Raw genomic sequence first — 20,818 nt, 5'->3', positions numbered from 1 at the left:
GAAGCAACGCCGGGTCCCGTCCAGCGCTGGGCCTCAAACGCCGCCTGGGCCTCCGCGGCCCGCGCCCGCTGTCTCCCTGCTCCTGACTGGCTGGGGAGCCGGGATTTAACCTTTCACCGCCGCGCTCTGTCCAATCACAAGCTCGCTCTCATGCGGCCGCGGGGCGAGTGCAGCGCGGGGGCGCGGAGGGGCGGTGCGGGAGCCGGTGGGATTCTCCAAGCGGCTGTGCGCCGTTGCCGCGGGCCGTGCGCGGGCTGCGGGCCGGCCGGGCGCTGCGCATTCTCCGCAAGCGCCGGCGGGAGGGGTCGAGGTGGAGGCGCGGCGAGGCGCGGGCTGCTCCAGGCCCAGGTGAATGGAGTAACCTGACAGCGGGGACGAGGCGACGGCGAGCGGGAGGAAATGGCGGCGGCGGCGGCGGCGCCGGGCGGCACCGGGAGGCCTGGGCTGTGACGCGCGCGCCGGAGCGGGATCCGATGGTTCTTGAAGGCCCGCGGCGCCCCGTGCTGCAGGTGAGGCGGGCTCCCGCGGAGCCGCTTTGTGTCCGGGGCCCGCGTGCCGGCCTGGGCCCGCGCGGCGCGTTAGGGCCTGGCCCGGCCAGCGCTGGCAGATGGCGCGGCCTCTGCGTCCCCGGGCGGCGCGGCCTGCGAGTCCGGCGGCCCCCAGCCGGGCTCTGCTCCTGGGCCCCAATCCTGGCGCCTCCTCCCAGGTCAGCCTGTGGAGACGTCCTGTGGCCGCTCTGGTACAGGCTGGGGATCTGGGATGATCCCCGTTGTCACTGCTCATCCCCCAGCCGCGAGCAGAGGGTTTTTGACAGATCTAGTCGCGCACAGGAGAGTGGTGCGGGGTTAGCAGAGGTGGGCGCGCATGACGGCGGCTCGGAAGCATCCGCGGGCCTGCGCTGGGCCCCGGGGACACCGTCGAAGGGGCCGGGCGGGGATGAAGCCGGGCTCGTGAGGCTGGCAGGAAGCGTGAGCCTGGGGTCTCTCCCGGGAAGGATCGCGTGTGTTTATTGGCAGGTGACCAGATCCGGGTCCCAAGGGGCGGGTGGCCGAGGCCATCTTTTTGCCCCTCCTCTCAGATGTTGTTGTACCCAAATGCCTCGACTCTGCGAAGGAGCCTTTCTTAAGGGTCTTTAATTTTGGGGAAATCAGTGTATGTTTTAAGTTAGCCGTCAGATTTATGCAGATTATCTAGAAAAACTGAGCCTCCCTGATGGCTGTGCCTGCAGGACAGCTAACAAACCATTTAAAGTGTCTTCAGTATCCTGAAGATTTGCAAAAACACAGAAGGGGGGGGGGAGTTCTTTCTCTTCAGGGTTCAGCCAGTGCGTTTGTGGAGAAAGTCGTGGTTGAAAGGAAACGTTACTGATATACGGGATAAGTCTACTCCAATTATATAAGTATTCTTACACTCTCAGGTTTTAAAAACGTTCATCTGATTAGGGTATTACTTGGAAGTCTGTGCTTCTCTTTGAATTTTCTCAGTCTTTACGATTATGATTTTCAGTTGTCCTCGTGGTGCTTGTTTTCAAGTGCAGCACACTCTGTCAGTGGAAAAGGGCTCCAGTTAGGAGTTAAGTAACTTGCAAAATATTTCTCAAAAATGTGCTTTAAAGGCGGGTTAACTAAACTGAAAATGTACTGGTATAAACATTAAAATTTCTAAATCAAAATACCCCTCCTTGACAAGAGCTCAAATAATTTATTAAAAGATGGATCCTAGATGAGCCTTCTAGCGAATAGTAATTACTGATATTAATATTTTGGGGAACTAAGTTTTGGAATAAACAGTTTATTTTGCGGAGTGTCTTCTTTAAAGCGATGTGGCACACTTATATGCAATGTATGCTATATATATATACACACACACACACATAAATATATTATTATTTCAAAACTTCGTTTAGGACATATTTTGTAAAACTCTGTCTATAGATTAAGAATTCTAAAGATTGCTTTTAATATGGTTACTATAAACATTGATAATGGTAACATAGGTTTATGGGTTTACTTGTGGCACCACACTGCTGTTTTAAGGAAAAATGAACTAGTCAATTTTAATTTGGGGAGAAAAGACCTTTTCCTGTAATTGTTGGGGCTTGCTTTGCCTTCTATGCTACCATCTTATCAGTAAAGTTTAAGTTTTGAATGCTGTGATTGTGTCTGTGGCTCTGTGTATGAGTTGTATAGCTAGGTTGGTTTGCCATTGCTGAGCTTTATCAGAAGACATTTTTATTTTGATGTGGCTCACATTCTTATTTGATAGTAATTTTGTGGTGTTATATAGTGGGTAGTACTTGTAGTGTAGTGCTACCTTCTAGGGAGAATGACTTTTATTGCATTGAGAAATTTTATTCTCTGTTGATGTCTGCCATATGCAGATGCTTGTTTCATTTGAGAAGGTATCTATTTTCATAACATTCTCTCACTTATGACCTTAACATGCTATGGTCAAGTTTGCATGTACTTGTGGCAAAGGAGATAAGGGAAACATTTTATTAAGTGCCTCCTTATTATGTGCCAAGATGTTTCAGGGTTTTTTTGTTGTTGTTGTTCTTTTTTAAATATATATTCCTCACCTTGACCTGAGACAAACTCAGTATTGTTTTTATTTTCCAGGCAAGGAAACTAACACTCAGTGATTATTGCCCCGAGTTATGAATCTATAAGTGGCAGAGCCAGGATTGAATCATAGTTTGATTTCAGAGTCCTTGCATGCTTGTTCTTTTCACAGCATTGCATTTATTGCATTGCCTTTCCAAGTGGATTTTAGGGGGAAAGTCTGCATAACACATAGTAAGTCTTGTGGAATGCATGAAGCTCTAACCTTAAATGTTCAGATGACTCCTCGTTACCTGAATATATTTCAAATTGTTTCTTTTTTGGGGTGGTGGTGGTAAGATCTATGTAACATTTACCATTTCAACCATTTTTAAGTGTATAACTCAGTAGCATTTAGTACATTCACATTATTTTGCAATTATTACCCCCATCCATCTCCAGACTTTTTCATCTTCCCCAACTGCAACTCTGTGTCCATTAAACACTGAACTCCCCATTACCCTACCCACAGCTCCAGGCAGCCACCATTCTACTTTCTATTTCTATGAATTTGACAGCTCAAGGAATCACGTACAAGTAGAATCATCCAATACCTGATCTTTTGTGTCTGGCTTATTTCACTTAGCGTAATATCTTCAGGGTTCATCCATGTTGTAGCATGTGTCAGAATTTCCTTCTTTTTTAAGGCTGACTATATTCCATTGTATGTATATATCACATTTTGTTTACCCATTCATCTGGTGATGGCCATTTGGGTTGCTTCCATCTTTTGGCTAATGTGAATAACACTATTGTGAACGAAGGAATACAAATATCTATTTGAATCCCTGCTTTCTCTCCTTTTGGATGTGTACTCAGAATTGGACAGATTGTTTCTTGATCATCAAAGCACTAGACTCAGAATTTACTGCAATGTGAGTTTCTCAGGGTTCTCAACAGTGATAATTTCCTATAATGAGTTCCTCTGTGTCAATAAAAGACTGTAATCTCCTTGAAGCCCAGGATTTACTCATTTTGTGATCTTGGTTCCTGTCATGGTGTCTGGCAATTAAGTATTCAGATAACTGAATTCATTCAGTTGATCAAACATGGAGTGATGTGCTTTGTTGAATGCCAGAGGTCTTTTTTTAACTTGTGTAAATAAATAGAATGTTGGAGCCAAGCGATTTATTTTGTTTACCTTGTGCTGTGCTGTTCGGACATTCAAGAGTTTAGCTCATCGTGAAAACCCAATGGATGCATATGTATTATACTTTTTCAAAGGTTTCTTTGCAATATTTTCTTTACTGTGTACTTAACGACTTGCCAAAGTATACTGTAATCTTCCAAGGCAGCATTATTTTCTTGGTTCTACCTCCTTAACCTGAGGAACTTGGATCTTTAAGTCCTTATTTTCTAATTCTTTGTTGTTTATCAAATCGTTTGCACAATGAAGGCTGGTTTTCAGTTCTTACTAATTTCTGCTAAAGAGACTTTAGTATGAGTATATTCTATGCAGAGACAACCATTTATTTAATAATTGATCATCTGTCTACTCTGAGAAGGGATTTGAGAATGGTCTTATAATAATAGAAAGGTATTTGAGAGGACTATGAAAATAATGGTAAAAGTTGGTGGGGGTAAGTGTGTGGAGGGAGAGAATTAGATGAGAGGCTTAGGGCAAGGACAGCTCAGTGCCTGCTATATAACTAAAGTGTTTTTTCTTTTATTTTTTATTTTGCTAGAGTGAAAGAGGAAACAGGACTAATTAGAGTTGGCATTGATTAATGAAAGGAAGCATACTAATTAATAGGGGAAGCAGATTTTTCTCTTGTATGAAGAATAATTAATCATTTTGATTCTTACATAAAATAGCATTAACAATATATGGAGAAATGTTTTAAATTTTACAAATGATAGAGAAACATTTCTCACATGCCATTTTAGAGAAACTGGATGAAAGCCTAAGGCATAATAGAAAAGCTTTAGTAACATACATTTGCACTATTACAGTGATTTGATTCATTAGAGTTTGGTTAATTTGTCTTTAAGGTGGTGTCACTCAAATGTCAATTGTCTCATTCAGGCTTTAGACAGATGCCAAATAACAGCCCATTCAGGAGTGAACTCTCGTCTGGACAGTATAGGCTGTCAGGATGTTCCCGATAGTGATTCTCTGCCAGTCTTTAGGAATGTGTGTGGTATATACTCAGTAAATGAATGAATATAGAGAGAAAAGCATTATTTTTGCAGTATAGCTGATGAAATTGAAATTTTCAGTCATGTAAGAAAACCTTTGTTAAAACAAATTCTGAGTACAAAATGGTTTTCCAGTTTACCTAAAATTCTCAATGGATTGCTTGTACTCCTTTAACATGCAGTTATTATACATTTTAATTAAGTTACTAAGATGATGCCACAAAATACTGTCTGAGGATGTCAGTAAGGCTTTTACTGGAAGTAAGACATGACAGGCTTAAGTTTGGCCTTAGGGCTTTGAGTTTTGAGGCTTATGACAACATTAAATATTCTTGGTTATGTTAAGATTTATAGTAATAGTAAAGATTAAGTTCTTCATGCATATTCATTGCCAGACACAGCGCCTGGCGTATAGGAGGCACTCGGATTTGAATGAATAAATTATAAAAGTCTATTTTTTTAAATACTTTTTGAAGTATTTAGAAGCTAATATAATTTTGTGGAGAATAATACTGCTTGCATATTAAGGCTTTTAAAAAGATAATTACTATTCTGATTTTGGACAAATCATGCTACTTAGTCCTTCTCTGTTTGTGAAATACATATGATTATGTACATATTTAACATTGCAGACTGAGGGAAGTGTTCAGAATCATGGAAGAAAATTGCTATAAAAATGGGAGTTTTACTGGTACTATAGACTTTCTCATTTTTGAGGTAGGCTAACCCTGAATGTTGGGTGGTTGTTTTTAAGTGACAGCTCAATATTTGCAATACAGTAAGGATTTTAAAAACACATTTGAAAAATCCTTTTGGGGATTAGAAAATAAGGTCAGATAACCAGGTTAGAATTTTAGAAAATACTATACTTACAGAACTTGAATAATCAGAGAAAGATCTCAATTTAAAAACTGATCTTTGAAACGATATAGAAAGGTTCATTTAAAGGGAAAAAGAAAGGCAGTAGACTTACCTAATACTTTGGGATGTTTTGAGATTCCTGGATTTCTGTCTTCATTCTGTTGGTAACAGCCTAGGAGGGCTAGTGTAACATTGTGAACACATAGCCTCTCCTCTTACGTGCCCTGCTGTGCAAACATTGCTCATGGCTAGCACCGATTAGTGGTAGTTTAACTTTTTCCCCTATGAGAAATTAAATATTAATGTTTTATCATAGCATTTTCGGAATATTTAAGAGCAAGTGTTTTGGTGTCAGAGAAACCAGGGTTTAAATCTTGATTCTTACAGTTTGTAGCTGAGGAACAATGGGCATATGGCAGCCTCTCAGCTTCCTTGTCTGTAAACTGTCATTAGCATTTGATAAAATTTAGGTGATATTATTTTTCCTATAAATATGTGCTTTAGAGAAAATTTTGCTGTATTCTTAATGTGATTAGATTATACTGTGAACCCTCCCCCAATTATTAATATTGAAATATATGTCCAGTTTTATAATGGAAAGTGAAAAGTAAAAGAGGGCTTGAGAGCAATATTTCATAGTCAAATTTTCTATGAGGATTGTCCATTCTGGTTCAGCTGTTTTAGTTGAGTCTGTAATAGTGATACCAAGTGTAATATCTCTGACTTTCCCTAAATAACCCATTATTTATCTATTATACATGAGTAAGCATATCATCCTTGAAACTATACTTTAAACAAGAGTAAGCTTTTTATATGTCATATGTGCTTGACTAGACCAATGTTTCTTACTCTTTGGAGACTTGATTTTATGAAAGATCTGAATTGTATCCCAAGAAAAATATACATGTACATACTTACAATTTTATGTAAAATTGCGGGAGGTACAGGGACCCCTCATGAACCCCATTTGTAGACACCTGGTTTTGGTTATGTTTGCACATACAAAGACAAGTAATAGGTTGATTTTGGAATAACAAGATTCCAGATAACTGAGGCAGATGTGATGGAACTGAATGAACAGTGTAAAATAGTCAGTGATTAACAAACCTGTGTTCTGGTTTGTCTTTACTTGAAAGTAACTAGCTGTGTAATTAAGTGCAAGTCACCTGGTCTTTCTAGACTTAGTATTAATTTTCTCACTAGTAAAAGGAGAAATTTAATAAGTCTCCAGGGTATCTTACAGTCAGTAATCTTTGAAACACCCATATAATTGAGGGGCTTCTCTATTTCTAGCTGGTAATGTAGACTAAGTATGAAATATGTAAAGGAGAGACTGCATTTGTTAAGCATTAAGGTTTGTATATAGTAACCATAAGTAAGAAAGGAGGTTTTAGAATTGTGAGATGTTCTGAGCAGGAAATATAAGATGAAAACCCTGGGAAATAAGCCTTGAAAACTAGATACATTTTGCCTTGAATAGATGGCAGGATATTTCAGAGACAATTGAGTCGTTTCATCTTCTGTTCCCACATCTAGCACCACTTAGTAAATATTTGTTTATGAATGAGAATCTGACAGGAACTCTTTAAAGCTTTGCATTTGGTCAGTATAGCAAAGAGCAAGTAACCCACTGAGAATCCTCTATTATTGAGGAAAGAAGTGTCTGATGAGCACCTTCATGTTCTAATTTTAAACGCTTATTATATTTTATATGTAATACTTTACTAAGATTACCCTTTTTTTTTTTTCAGGGTCATGTATATTGTACAGCTAAACATTAAAAAGGAAAAAAAGAACAAATTTCTAAATCTTTATATAGATCTCTAAACTTGTCATATAATTTTGAGTGTTTTAAGGACAGTGCAGAATTCTGTTGATAAAAATATATGAAAACATAATAAAATAATCTAAATTGACATTTAAATGCAGTATATAAATGAAAATTAACATTGAACTGGAGCTTAAGCAAGCTGAATTTTTTAAATGCAATTAAAAATTTTTTTATTGTAATTCTTTATTGCTTTTGTAACATATGGACTTTAGTTTCCAACCCTTCTTCAATGAAATATGTGAAATAAGGCATTGTCAAACAGTGCTTTTCTTTTGGGATATGTTCATTATAAAAGTTCCCATTGATAAATGACATACTTCTGAAGGAGAATATTGTTTTTACAGAGACTGTAGCACTAAGTCTTTGTAAACTTCTAGCTTTTTTGTTGCTAAACATTAGGATTCTAGGAATTGTTTTTTTATGTATGAGTTTAGTCCATATTTTGGCCAAGAATAGGGAGCTAAGTAATTTTCTTAAATCCACCTTAGCGTAGTTTAAATCTTGGTTGTTAAAATATATATATATATATGTGTGTGTATGTATATTTTATATATATTATATATAAAATAATTAAAATACATAAAAATATTAAATATATATAATATACCCTAACCCTAACTTATACATACATATGTGAAATTTGTGTCCTGTCTAAGCAGAAATGTTCTGGCAAAATACCTGTGTTGTCTAGATTGTGTTAAGTAAAAATTACACAGTACATACTAGTTTCTGTAATATAAATGTACTTAGTATATTTCACTGTTCAGGAGCCCCTAGTATGATGATAAGGTGTCTTAAGGTGGCACTTTTCATTTCACTAGAGAAGTAAAACTTTATGTAGATTCATCCAGGATTGTGCACTGCATTCAGTTGTCATGTCTCTACTCTTTTAATCTGGAAGAGTTTCTCCGCTTTTGTCTTTTATGATGCTGACATTTTGAAGAGTACAAGCCAGTTATTTTATAGAATGAACCTCAGACTTGGTTTTATGTTTTCTCATGATTACATTCAGGTTTTGTACTTATGGCAGGAAAAGTACATAATACATGTTGTCAGTTTGATACATGTTGTCAGTTTGGTGATCTTAACTTGTCACTTGGGTTAAGGTGGTATCTGTTAGGTCTTCAGGTTTTCCACATATAAAAATACCAGTTTTCATTTGTAATTAGAAGATAATCTGTGCAGGGATACTTTCAGACAATGTAAGTATTCTTTTGTAATTTCCACCCAATTTTTAGCATCCATTAAGGGTTTTTGCTTCACTTAATAATGTGATGGTTAAAAATGGTAATTCTTCTGTCATTCCTTCTACATTTATTAGTTGGCATTGAATAGAGTTTTGCCTGAATTTAAAACCTAACAAAATAAAATTTCTGAAATGGAAAATTAAAATTGAGAAATATTGCGAGTGTTTGTGTTTTCCCACTTATACCTGTAACTTTTAAGAACTTTAAGTTGTTTCTGAAACCTTTTTAAGGTTAGAATCAGATTAGTTTGCATTAATGTGGGAGAGAATTTTGTAGTGGTTGTGAATATCTGAAAAGGATACTAGGATGGGTGTGGTTGGATGATGTTAAAATTATCATTTTACAAATTGTACCTCTCTGGCTTTGACAGTTTCTAGTTGGCCCTGAACTCTTCTTTTTGGCTTGGGATGCCAAGGATGACAACATTAAACTTTTAAAAATCATCTGGGTTGTTAAAGTACAAAGTATTAAAATTGGGTTTTGTATTTGACCTTTAAAAAGCTGTTTTAACTCAATAGAGATTAATTTAAGGTTAGACCAGTAAGGCTTATTCTTAACTTAGAATTAATCAATGAAAATGTGTTTATGGATATCTTCTCCCCTACATTTCAAACTACCTAGTCATTACAAACTTAAACAACTAATATGCAATGGCAACTAATATGGGGTTGGCCGGTTAGCTCACTTGAGAGAGCACGGTGCTGATAACACCAAGGTCAAAGCTTTGGATCCCGGTACTGTCCAGCTGCCAAACAAAACAAAACAACTCCACAGAAACAGATAATATGGGTAATAGATATAATTAAGCACTGATTTGGGTGGTAGAGATAGCTCATGTGTGCTGAATGAGAGGGGAGTCAAACAATAGAGTTTTTCAGGGAAATATTGGGAGTGAGGTGCATGAGAGGTGGGGGCGGGGAGTAGAAGATCATCTGTTGGTAGGTACTTGTTGTGGTATTTGTTATAGGGAAGGCAGATATCATGAGATGTTGCACAGAAGCTATGTTGTGGTAATTTACCCCTTGTCTGGAACTTTTAATATATTTGCTTTCCTGTCTCAACGTTTGTTAAACATCCATCATATTCAGCAGCCTCTTAGGTTCATTTTATCTCAGGATTGACCTCTTCTTTAGTATCCAAGTATTTACATTATATTCTCTCAAAACAGCTTGACGTATAGGAAATTGTGGCTCCTTTTTCCTCATGTACGTTCTTACCTGGTATAAAGATAGGCAGAAGATAGTCATGAATTGAATAAAAAATTCTAGCACTTGTAGCAGTGTTAAGGAATTGGAAAGTTACAGAAATTTGGAATCAAATATTAACCTTAAAACTCACCCTGAAAGCTAGTGGTGTATTACATATTTAAGTCTCTTGAAACGAAACTCAGGGTAAATGTCATTATAGGTAACTTGAAGGGGAGGGGTGGTATCTGTGCTGTTTTGATGTGTTGGAATATTGTCTTTCTGACAAGTACACCAAGTAAGTGGGCCCTTGGCTGGCAGCCTAGAGATACTTTTTATATGGAAATTTTGATGGATGGAATTTATTAAAATGGTATTTGACCTGTGTTCAACTCCAATTTTGGACAAATCTAATTTTAGGCATGATTATGTTGAAATCTAAACATAATACATTTATGTTACAGATTTAGAGAAACCCAGAAATTTGTTTGGTTCATAGAGTTTTACATGAAAAGAAGGCTAGGGAATTTGTGGTTTAAATTATAGATACTGAAGTAAATTTTACCACATTTAGTGGCTTAAGAGTGGAGGAGTTTTTTTTTTTTTTCTCATTACCTAAAGCAAACAGAATCATATATCTCTAAACTGTAGTCGTACATCACTTAATGAAGGGGATACCTTCTGAGAAATGCATTGTTAGGTGAGCAAACATCATAGAGTGTACTTATACAAACCTAGATGGTACAGCTTACTGTACACCTTGGCTATATGGTATAGGCATTATAATTTTGTGGGATCACCATTGTCTATGCGGTCTATCATTGACTGTGATATTATGCTGTGTATGACTCTATTGTTTTCACACACACCACTCTCAGTTTGAAAGTTTGTTTTCCAGTTTTAAAAGCAATGCATGTTCATATTGTAGGGAATTTTAAAATGCAGAAACATTTAAAGGAAAAAAATTTTTCATTGTAATTAGTTCATTTTCTGTTGCTTATAACATAATACCCGAGACAGGGGAATGTATAAAGAAAGGGGGTTTATTTCTTACAATTTTGGGGGCTGGGAAGTCCAAAGTCCAGGGGGCACATCTAGTGAGGACCTTCTTCACGGTGGGGACTCTGTACAGAGTCCCATGGCAGTGCATGATACCAGATGGTGAGAATGGCAAGAGCTCTTTTATGTGCTGTCCTTACAAAGTCACCAGTCTACACTCGTGATTACCCATTTAACCATTAGCCCCTTACTCCATGAATGGATTAATTTATTCAGGAGAGCATAGTCCTCACAATCCAATCGCCTCTTAAAGGCCCCACCTTTCAGATATCATAATTAGATTTCCTGTTCTCATATCAGTGTCACAGTGGTGATCAAGTTTCCAGCTCACACTTTTGGGGGACACATTCAACCCATAGCCCTCACCATCAATTTTTGGGTGAATTTTCTCTCTCTCCTTCCCTCTTTCTTCTCTCTTTCCCCTCCTTCCCTTCCTCTGTTCCTCCCTTCTTTCTCTCCTTTCTTGAGTTTTTAAGATACAATCATGATCTTACTGTAAATAAAAAGTTCTGCTTTTCATTTAATGCCATAACCTAAGTATTTTTGTTCATTACAAACTGTCATCATTTTTAATGGCTGGATTAGATTTCATCATGTAAAATGAACCATGGTTTATCAAACCGTTCCCTCATTCACTGTTAGATATGTAGATTTTTTTTTGGTGGGTGGGGTTATTTCTATATGAAGTTTTTCTGTGGTAATGCTGTAGGCTAGATTAATGTACAGGATTTTTGATTAATAATGACAGATATGATAATTAAAAGTAAAAATGTAAGTATTTCTCAAGCTTTATATTTAACTGTCCAAAGGTACCAGTGTTTAAATTCTTGAAATCATTATCCCTTAACCTCTCAATCTTTGATTTGACCTTTGTCTTTTAATAATCTATATTTACTAAATAATAGTTAACTTCTTCAAATATTTATTTTATATACCGTGGCTATTTTGGGTATTCCCTATCTTTTTATCTTGTATTTTATATTTTCAAAACTTATGCATTTGATTCTTTTTATTTCTTGCCCATCTATGGAACATTTCATTGCCTAAGGATGAAAACATTTAGTGAGACCATTAATGAAATGATGTTTTTAGTGATGACTGTCCATCCAGTAGGTAGCACGTAGTATTTTTTGTTTGTTTTTTTCTTCAAAAGTGAACTAGTGGATACAAAGCTATTTATTTCATATAACGTACCATGTTCTGTGACAATTTTTCTTTCTTTTTTTTTTTTCACAGCTGGCTGGTACAGGGATCAAATCCTGGACCTTAGTGTTATAAATACCATGCTCAAGTCAATTGAGCTAACGGGCCAGTCCTGGTTTTCATTTTAATATAAATTCATAATGACTAGGTAGTTTGAAATGTAGGGGAGGAAAAACTTTTTCTCTTAGGTTATGTAGCTGGGATCTGCAAATTAAACTGACCTAAGACAGATGAACAAATTGTCTTGATGACCAAAAAGGCCTGCAAATTGTATTGATGTTAATGTTTTTATGTGCACAGGGGCTTCAAAGAAAAGAAATGAAACCCCAAAGAAGCACTTAGATGCAAAGGCTTATATACCCTCTTAACAAAGGGTGATAAATTGTGAAATAGGAAAGGAAAAGTGGTTTGGCTTCTAGGGCCAATAAATTGGGAAAAGGTAACTAGGAAGTATGTAGAGGAAACTAATGGGTTAGATAAGTGTTATTTAGTAACGTTTGTTTATGCAGACTCATCTCAGTGCCATCTTTGTCTGCCATGATAAAGGTCATTCTTCTCTTCCTGGTACAGGAGAAAGTGGAATTTATGCCTTACTTTTAGGAAGAAAGGGGGAGGGCAGAGAACTTTTCCTAAATCTGTTGATTCTTAATTGCCTTCAGCTCAAAATAATCAGTATGCCAAAGTGGCATATTTGGGGGTGAAATGGCCTGGTCCCATCCAGGAGTTTGTGGTTTTTAAGGTTAATCTGGCTAAAAATACTGTATAAAATCTTGTATACTTTAAATTTATATGGGAATGCATTCTCTATATTCAATCTTAGGAATAATAAAACATTTTAGATTTTTTTCAAAGTGGTTCCTTAAAATTTTAAGAGTTTTAAGAATTGTTTATAAACAGTGGTTTTAGGTAGAGGTGGTAATATAATTTTAAAAAAACTATTTGTTGATCATTTTCTATGTTCTAAGCACTTTTTCCTCATAATAGTCCTTACCACATAATAGTCTCTTCCACATTTAATCCTCACAGTAGTCAGATGTTCTTGTTTTCTAAGCAAGGAAACCACCTTACAGAGGTAGTGGAGTCTGGATGTAAACCTTGATCTTCCTGACACCAAACCTCCTGCTGGCATGAGATAATTTTTAAATGAAAGATATTTACCCAAAAAAACCAAATTGCTTTCTACATCTTTTGTGGCATTACTCAGTGCCTCCTCCATAGGGAGTGGAATGACTGTATATTAAGAGGTGAGAGCATCAGCTTGACTTATGGAGTTAGCTAAAACAGCTGAGAATTTTTCTTCTCTAGCTATAATTTAGAAAAGGGGGATAGGTGGGAGTTGTTTTTAATCAACTTGCATCCTTTTGATGCATGGATTCATTTTTAATGTTTGCTTCCTTAGCTCCACCTTTATCTTTTAAACTTTCCCCAGTCTTCTCAATGTTGTTGAGCAGCATATTTTAAGATTTTTCCAGTATTTAAGTTCCACGAAGTGGACTTTTGTTATTTGGCATAAATACTATGTGAGAATTAGGCAATGTTTAAAGAAGTAAAAACAAAAAAAACACCAAAAACCAGGCTGGTTGGTTAGCTCAGTTCATTAGAGCACGGTGCTGATAACACCAAGGTCCAGAGTTGGATTCCTGTACTGGACAGCCACAAAAAACCAAAACAAACAAAAACCAATGTTGGAGAAATATAATTAAAAACAAAATCTCCTAAGAGAAAGAAAACAATTTTATTATTGAATAAGCGTATGAGACTGTGATAAGCATCACAGGCAGTTGCTAAAGAGATTGTAAAGACAAAGAAATCTTACTCTTATATAACTAAGTGGTTACAATCCAATACATCCATGTTTTGAAGATAAAATTGCTAATTTTCTCATATCTTTATTATTATTGGTAGATTTTACAGTTTGGAGACAGGTGACATATTAAGGCCCATCTGCTCCTAGGAACTGGGAGATTGGGTTTAGTTTCCTTGTTGATTACATTTCAGATAGCTGTCAGATCCTTGAGGAAATATTCCTTATGAGAACATTTCTTATGAGACTATGAGTCATGATACTAGAGGCTTAGATTTAGATAAATTGAAAGGGAAGGAGAAAGATTCTGAAAAAGAAAAGGAGAAGTCTTTTCTCCTTTATTTTCAACAGGGAGAATTATGCCTCTCATTTTTAATTTATATTTGCTCTTATGCTGACAATCATATAAACCCATTATTTTATATCCATAGCCATGGATGTCCTTAGTGATTTAGGCTTGGTTGCAGTTAAAATAATGCCTTGAATCGCCAATAGCACTTTTGTTAAACATTTTTTAGTTTTCTCCGTTAGCTTATAGGAGTACTTTTGACAGTGTTTAATATCACAGTGTTCATAATAGTGTTGTTTTTCCTCTTGTTTACCGTGAGACTTTATGGAAGTTGTGCATTTTGGACTTTGTGAGAGTAGGAATGAAATCTGGACAGTAATATTCGTAAAGTTAATAGTACCAGAAACTGTGACATAATAAAATAGATGAGTTGGAAGTTACAAATTTTGAAAATTCACACCAGGAAGCTTTAGATGCCTTTAGGCTTCAGATGGAAGGGTTAGCTGCCTCTTGTTACTAGCCTTTGAAAGGATAAACCTTACTAGTGCCTTTAGATGCTAATGTGGGTTAAGTTTGTTGGTTTGTATTAAAACTTGTCTGAGTATCTGGTATGTGGTGTAGGGGTGGAGGGAACATTCCTTCCACCCTCTGAAGGTTCGATAATTTCTGCTTCTGGAATAAATTTGACAGTAGAGAGTTTAGGAGAAAAGACATGCAAATTTATTACGTGCCTATGCATGGGAGTTCTACAAAATATGAGACTCAAAGAGGGGTCAGATTGTTGAAACTTAAATAGCATTTGGAGCTACAGAAAGAAATGGTCTGGGACCTCTGGTGGGAAGGTGGCAACACAAGCTTTGTGAGGGTGAGGGGAAGAAATGTATGATAAGCAAAGGTGTCTTATTATGCAGATAAAGTCTCAGGCAGCAGTGGTTCAGAAGACTAGGTGAAAGGTCTGTCTGGGCATAGAGACCGTTAGTCTCCTCTCCTTTAGAGTTAATCTTCTCTGGTTAATGTGGATTCCTGCGAGGGAGTTCTGGACAATTGCATTCCTTCTGGGGGAACTTCTCTTAGTCAGATAAGGGAAACTTTAGAGAAAGCCTCTCTCTGTGCTTCAGGAAAAAGAAGATGGAGAGATGGGCTGGGGGAAGGTCAGAGAGAACTTGGTTCCGAGGCTGCTGCTTTAATTCAAAGTACTCAGCATGTCATAGTGTCATATTTAGGGGTATTGTTTACTGAGCCCCAACGTTGATGTGTCTGTTTCAGAGTTATCTTAAAGGGGCCTATGGAACAGGATTTTGTAAGTTTGTAATTTAAGTTGTGTTCATCAATTAAAATTGGAAAATGACATATTGGCTTTGTATTGTCACATAAAATAAGTTGTCATTGTACTTGGCTTATTACCTTTCTAATGTTTATACAGAATTGACTAGGGAAAGAATTTGGATAACTTAGCAGTAATTTTATAATAGTTGTTGCGTTGAATTTTAAAGGATTGTCCGTTTGTTATTTTGATTATGGTTGTAGGGGCGGAAAAGTGATCCTTCCCCCCCCCATCATAAAGGATGACAGCTAATACCCCATAACAAAAGACAGATTGGCAAGAGAAAAGCATAACAAATTTATTACATGTACACATATGCACGGGAGTCATACAAAATATGAAAACTCAAAGAGATTCTCCATGTGAATGCCTTCATTGGGGAGAGGGAAGTGAAGAATGTAGACAGTTCTTTTGAGGGGTCATAAATGATTATTAGCGAGAATGAATGGACCCATTGTTCAGACAGTGGTTAGTAAATAATTCTCTTTAGAATTGAATGGTAGCAGAGAACAGAGTTTCTCTGGGCTCCATGTGTGGTCTTTAATTTTCATTCTCTTTTTAATATGAGTTTTCATCTTCTCTGGTTAATGAAATTTCAGGGAAGGGATTGAAGGCAATTGTGTTCCTCTTTGGGGGTCTAGTTTCTAGGCAATTAAGGGAACTTCAGAGAAAAGCTTCATCCTGTGCTTTGGTAGAGACAGGGTTGAGAGACAGGAGTGGAGAGGAGGTCAGAGAGACCTTGAGGCTGCTTCTTTAAATTCAGCATGTCATAGCAGCATATTTCAGAGGATCATTTTCTGGGCCCCAACATGGTGTTACTAGAAAAGAGGTGAATATGAATCAGAAACAGTCTAGAGTGTGACACATCAGGCCATGTTGGTGTGTGTTGTTTGCATCTTAGGAAGTGTCAATATAGAATGTAATTAAAGGGCAAATGACGTAGGAGGTAACTTTAGAAAGCACAGACTTGGACATACTGGGACGTAGGAAGATATGCTCATGTAAAGCATGATGCTGATTTACCATAGTGTTTGTTAAGTATTTTTAAAGCCAAATTTTACTTGGGAAAATGTAATTTAATGCCAAGAGGTCTCCCTTATATCTAATTGGATTGTAATAACAAGTTTTTTTTTTTTCCAGTCATATTAGAACATAATACAGATTTTGAAGGACAGCTCTTTCAGCCATGTACTGTCTTCTTCTCTCCCAGTATATAAATATATTATTTTATCAGGGATCTTCTTCTGATAAGTTGAATGAAAATTTTGTCAAGTAGCAAATTTCTTAAAGTTGATTTTTAAAAATGAGGTGTCTCTTCTAAAATATTCTCTCTGATTGCTTTTAGGTTACCTAGGGTATGCATTAATACAGACTTGGAAACTCTGACAGAACTTAGAATCAGCATTTGGAGGTAAATATGTACATACTAAAGTAGTATTAAGGTTGTCCCATTCTTTGTAAACTTCTTAGCAAAACAAATTTGTGTGTGAAATGAGAAAGTTTAACCTCCATGTGAATGCCTTAAAGCACCGGAAGTAGATAAGTGGAAAGAGACCACTGCCTACATGTTCTTCCTGAGCTTATGGTAACAGAGGCATTGCAGTAAGCTAATGAGTGTAAATAAAATCTGGTGTCAAATCTAACAAAATCAATATTTGTTGATTAAATTAAGCTTTTCATATCAATACTTTATATTTTCTTAGTTTTTGATTTATAATCTCTTTTAGGAGAGCTACACTAAATTTAATTTCTCCCCAACATTAACATTGTTAACTGTGTTCTTGAATTCTTTTATCCATAAATGAATTCTATGAAAGAGTATATAGTGTACATTTAATTGTTCTTTGAGTTTGTGTTTTTAATTTCATTTTGGGAAATTGGAATTGCTGATGGATTTCATGCATGTATTAAAGACTAATTACTAGGTTATTTGGATTTTTCAGCCAAGTACCTCTTCTGGTGACCTTTATCTCTTTTGAACATATGAATTTAGAAAAAACACTTAATTTTTTTTCCCTGTAATCAATCAAGCACCTTCTTTAGAATTTATTTACTTTGTTTGAGTTCCTTGTATTCATTTCAAAATCTTTTCTTGAATTTTTCTCTAGCTTTTTATCAACCTGTCCCAATCTCTAGGAATTTGGCATGCTATTGTTGCAGCTCATTCTCTTGTTCTTTGTTATGGGATAAGACTTGGTATCCTAAAATAACCCAAATGCCTTTTGTTTAAAATTTAATACAAAATAATGGTCTTTTATTCAACTCTTTATATCAGTAGGGCTGTCTTGTAGATGTGTTTATATTCAGTTTACAGGAATCTTAAATTTGGCTATTTTTGCATTTATTTTTAGAGCAGAAGCTTGGCATGCTGTGATTTTCCAATAAACTGCTATCACAATGTCAAAATGCAGTTCAGACAACAGCAACACAGAGATCTCAAACATTAAAACGGTAAATCTGTGGTTTATCATATGTGGAAAGAGGAAGACAGTTTATTCTTGTCTTTTACTAAATTTTTCTAAATGAATAGTATATGGAAGCTGTGAAATAACCTCACCAATTTCATGAGTATAAATTGTTTGACCAGAAATTTAAAATCTGTAGTGGAAATACAGTTCCATGAAGTTATTCCTTTGGCTCTGCCAAAGCAGTTAACGATAGTCAGTTCATCTATGAAACTAGAGAACTTTTTTACTTACCAGCAGGGATTCAGAGCTTTTCATTAAGGCCAAGTTAAAAACAATAACAAAAAAATCTATTTAAATGTGCCAGAGAGAATAAAAATTGGCAAAACTATAGGTTTTTCTGTTTTCACATTATTAGATTACCTATTGAGTTTTTAAATCTTGGATTTGCTTTCCCTAAATAAAAATGCATTTCTGGGGCCAGCCACTATATACTAAATGAATGAAAATTAATTTAAATATTATGACCTTTTGGAAAATATAACTGGGAGGGTTATATTGCTGTCTTTCATTTTCTTATAAATCCTCTCTCCTGCACCACCCACCAAGGGGTGGGGTAGATGTGTATTTCCAAAGCAAATAGAAACATCTTGAACTATCCATGATTCTGTTGTATACATTATTGTGAAAATCATGATTCATGAACCTCATTCATGAACCTCTGATTCAGTTTATCAAATATTTATTTAAATGTATGTATGGAATATAGCAGGAATTTAAGAGATGCAGAGAATGAGAGACACATCTTGTTGTTTCGGAGCATGTGTTCCAGTAAAAGAATAAGATGTGTATGTATGTGTGTACGTGTGAATATATGTGATGTGCTATAAAGTATGAAAGGCAAATAGAAGCTCTTTGAAGGTTTCTGTGTTACTCAGGTGAACGTTGTTTTCATTCTACAAACCTTCATCGTTTGCTTGCCATGTCCTAAGTGTGGGTAGGTACAGTGGGTAATATGAATAAGTGTACAATATACAGCTCCTATACTAAAGGAAATCCTAGTCTAATTGGTTATATTTAAGTGAGAATAGAGATTTAAAAGAAATTATCTGAGTGTAGAAGTCTTATAAAATTACAACAGTACACTATTTTATGGATATTAGACATAGGAGTAAAATACAGGATTGAAGAACTTTTAGGTGATCAGTTAAGGAGTATGTTTAGTGCGTTAGAGGCATTCAGCCAACAGATTACTCTTTGGTTGTGAAACTTGCTGGTGAAAGGTGGTGAGAGGTAGGATCACATTCTAAGCTGGGTGAATGATCTGAGCAAAAGGATGGAGGTGGCAGAGGTCAGGCAATAGTGAGTAGGGGACAGTAATGTTCAGAGTACCGTTTGGGACCAGATATCACAGAGGGGTATGCTTTGATTAATTCCCCGTTTTTAAAATTTTTTTAATTTATTTTATTTTATTTTATTTATTTATTTATTTTTTTGGTCGCTTTTTTCGTGACCGGCACTCAGCCAGTGAGTGCACTGGTCATTCCTATATAGGATCCGAACCCGCGGCGGGAGCGTCGCCGCGCTACCAGTGCAGCACGCTACCGAGTGCGCCACGGGCTCGGCCCAATTCCCCGTTTTAATATTAAATTTCTTTTGTACAAATTCCTTTCTAATAGCTTTTATTATTTTCTTACACCTTTTTTTTTTTTTTTTTTTTTTTGGTGAAAGCTGATAGAATCTTTTTCTTTTGACAGGTACACATTTCATTTCTCTATTATCTTATTGCTTGACAGTTCTTTTTCCAATGTAATGTTTCCCATTGTTTGGAGCCTAAATGCTGATTAATGTATACCTTTCATTTCACTGTTTGATGTTTTCTTCACTTTTATTTTCAAGTTGATTTTTAGATACCAGCCACCTATCCTTTTTACCAAACTCTGTGCAGGTCGTGAAGTGGGATGGAGGAAGTTATGAGAAATGGCTTGTTTTCTTAGAAAAAATAAACGTATGTTACTGTTTTGAGATACCAGGAACATAGCCTGGACACTGAGTGCATTTGCATCTCCTTTCCCACCTTTTCCCCTGGTGGTGTGTGGGAATGGGATTGTCACACTTGGGTGAAGTTGGTGTCCTGATGTGAAACTTGGCAGGAGAAACAGTGGCAGTCAAGGGCTTCTTTTCTAAATAGAATTGGGGTCTGCTTTCTTGGTCTTGAGCTAGCTTTCCTGGCCTGCCTGTTTTCCTTTGTGCTCTTACTATCTTATTTTCAAACAAGATTTCTTCCTTATGTTGATTCACTATAGAGGGAAAACTGACCAGATTTTTCCCCAATTTGATTGTTTCTGAAACAAGCATTTGATCCTTTGAAGTTTGAAAAAGGATTTACTGATAGCAAAAAGTGAAAAAAAAAATACTCATAAGGACAAATAAGGAGAGAATTTCTAAGTCTCCAGTCTCAGAAGCTTCAGAACCTGGTTTCTTGGAGTGTCGATGGTGCTAGACTCTTGACTTTTTCCCTACAGATAAAACTTTTCAGCTTTCTGCAGGGCCTCTTCATGATCTCCGTGCTTCTGGTCTGTTGGTTTTCTTCTTTCTGGTCCCTGACTTTCCTTAACGTTCCCCATTTCTGCTTTCTGGTTTCGTCTTTCCTCTTTTTCCTTTTCTTCCTGTCCTCCCTTCCTCCCTCCCTTCCTTCCTTTTGTTTCTGTTCTCTCTCTTCTTTTCTACCTAGACCTTTTATGGGAAGTGATAATAGTGATTTAGAGATTGTTTGGCTTTGTTCATGAGTTGCAGAAAATTCATCACAAGCTAGCTTGGATAGTAAGGAAATTTGTCAGCTCATGTAACTGGAAAGTCCGCTATTAGGCTG

The 20,818-nt window shown here is 36.8% G+C and overlaps 1 protein-coding gene across 5 annotated transcripts in view; it reads left to right on the top strand.

Annotated features, from left to right (window-relative positions):
• Positions 1 to 211: 211 nt before the first annotated feature.
• Positions 212 to 20,818, top strand: part of DICER1 (dicer 1, ribonuclease III) — a 71,134-nt gene continuing 50,527 nt past the window's right edge. For 2 of the 5 annotated variants that reach the window (XM_063092147.1, XM_063092151.1), the window contains exon 1: positions 17,905 to 17,992. Coding sequence is in view for 2 of the 5 variants with exons in the window: in XM_063092149.1 (XP_062948219.1) it covers positions 17,939 to 17,992 (54 nt within the window). In the remaining 3 variants the exon portion in view is untranslated. Of the gene's footprint in view, positions 510 to 16,886; positions 16,953 to 17,892; positions 17,993 to 20,818 lie in introns of those variants that run through there. The other 3 variants (XM_063092149.1, XM_063092150.1, XM_063092148.1) reach the window with 3 other exon arrangements.

This window comes from Cynocephalus volans, chromosome 3, assembly GCF_027409185.1.
Source record: "Cynocephalus volans isolate mCynVol1 chromosome 3, mCynVol1.pri, whole genome shotgun sequence".
NCBI lineage: Eukaryota > Metazoa > Chordata > Mammalia > Dermoptera > Cynocephalidae > Cynocephalus > Cynocephalus volans.
The sequence above is the reverse complement of the archived record's forward strand: the minus strand, read 5'-3'. Positions and strand labels throughout refer to the sequence as shown.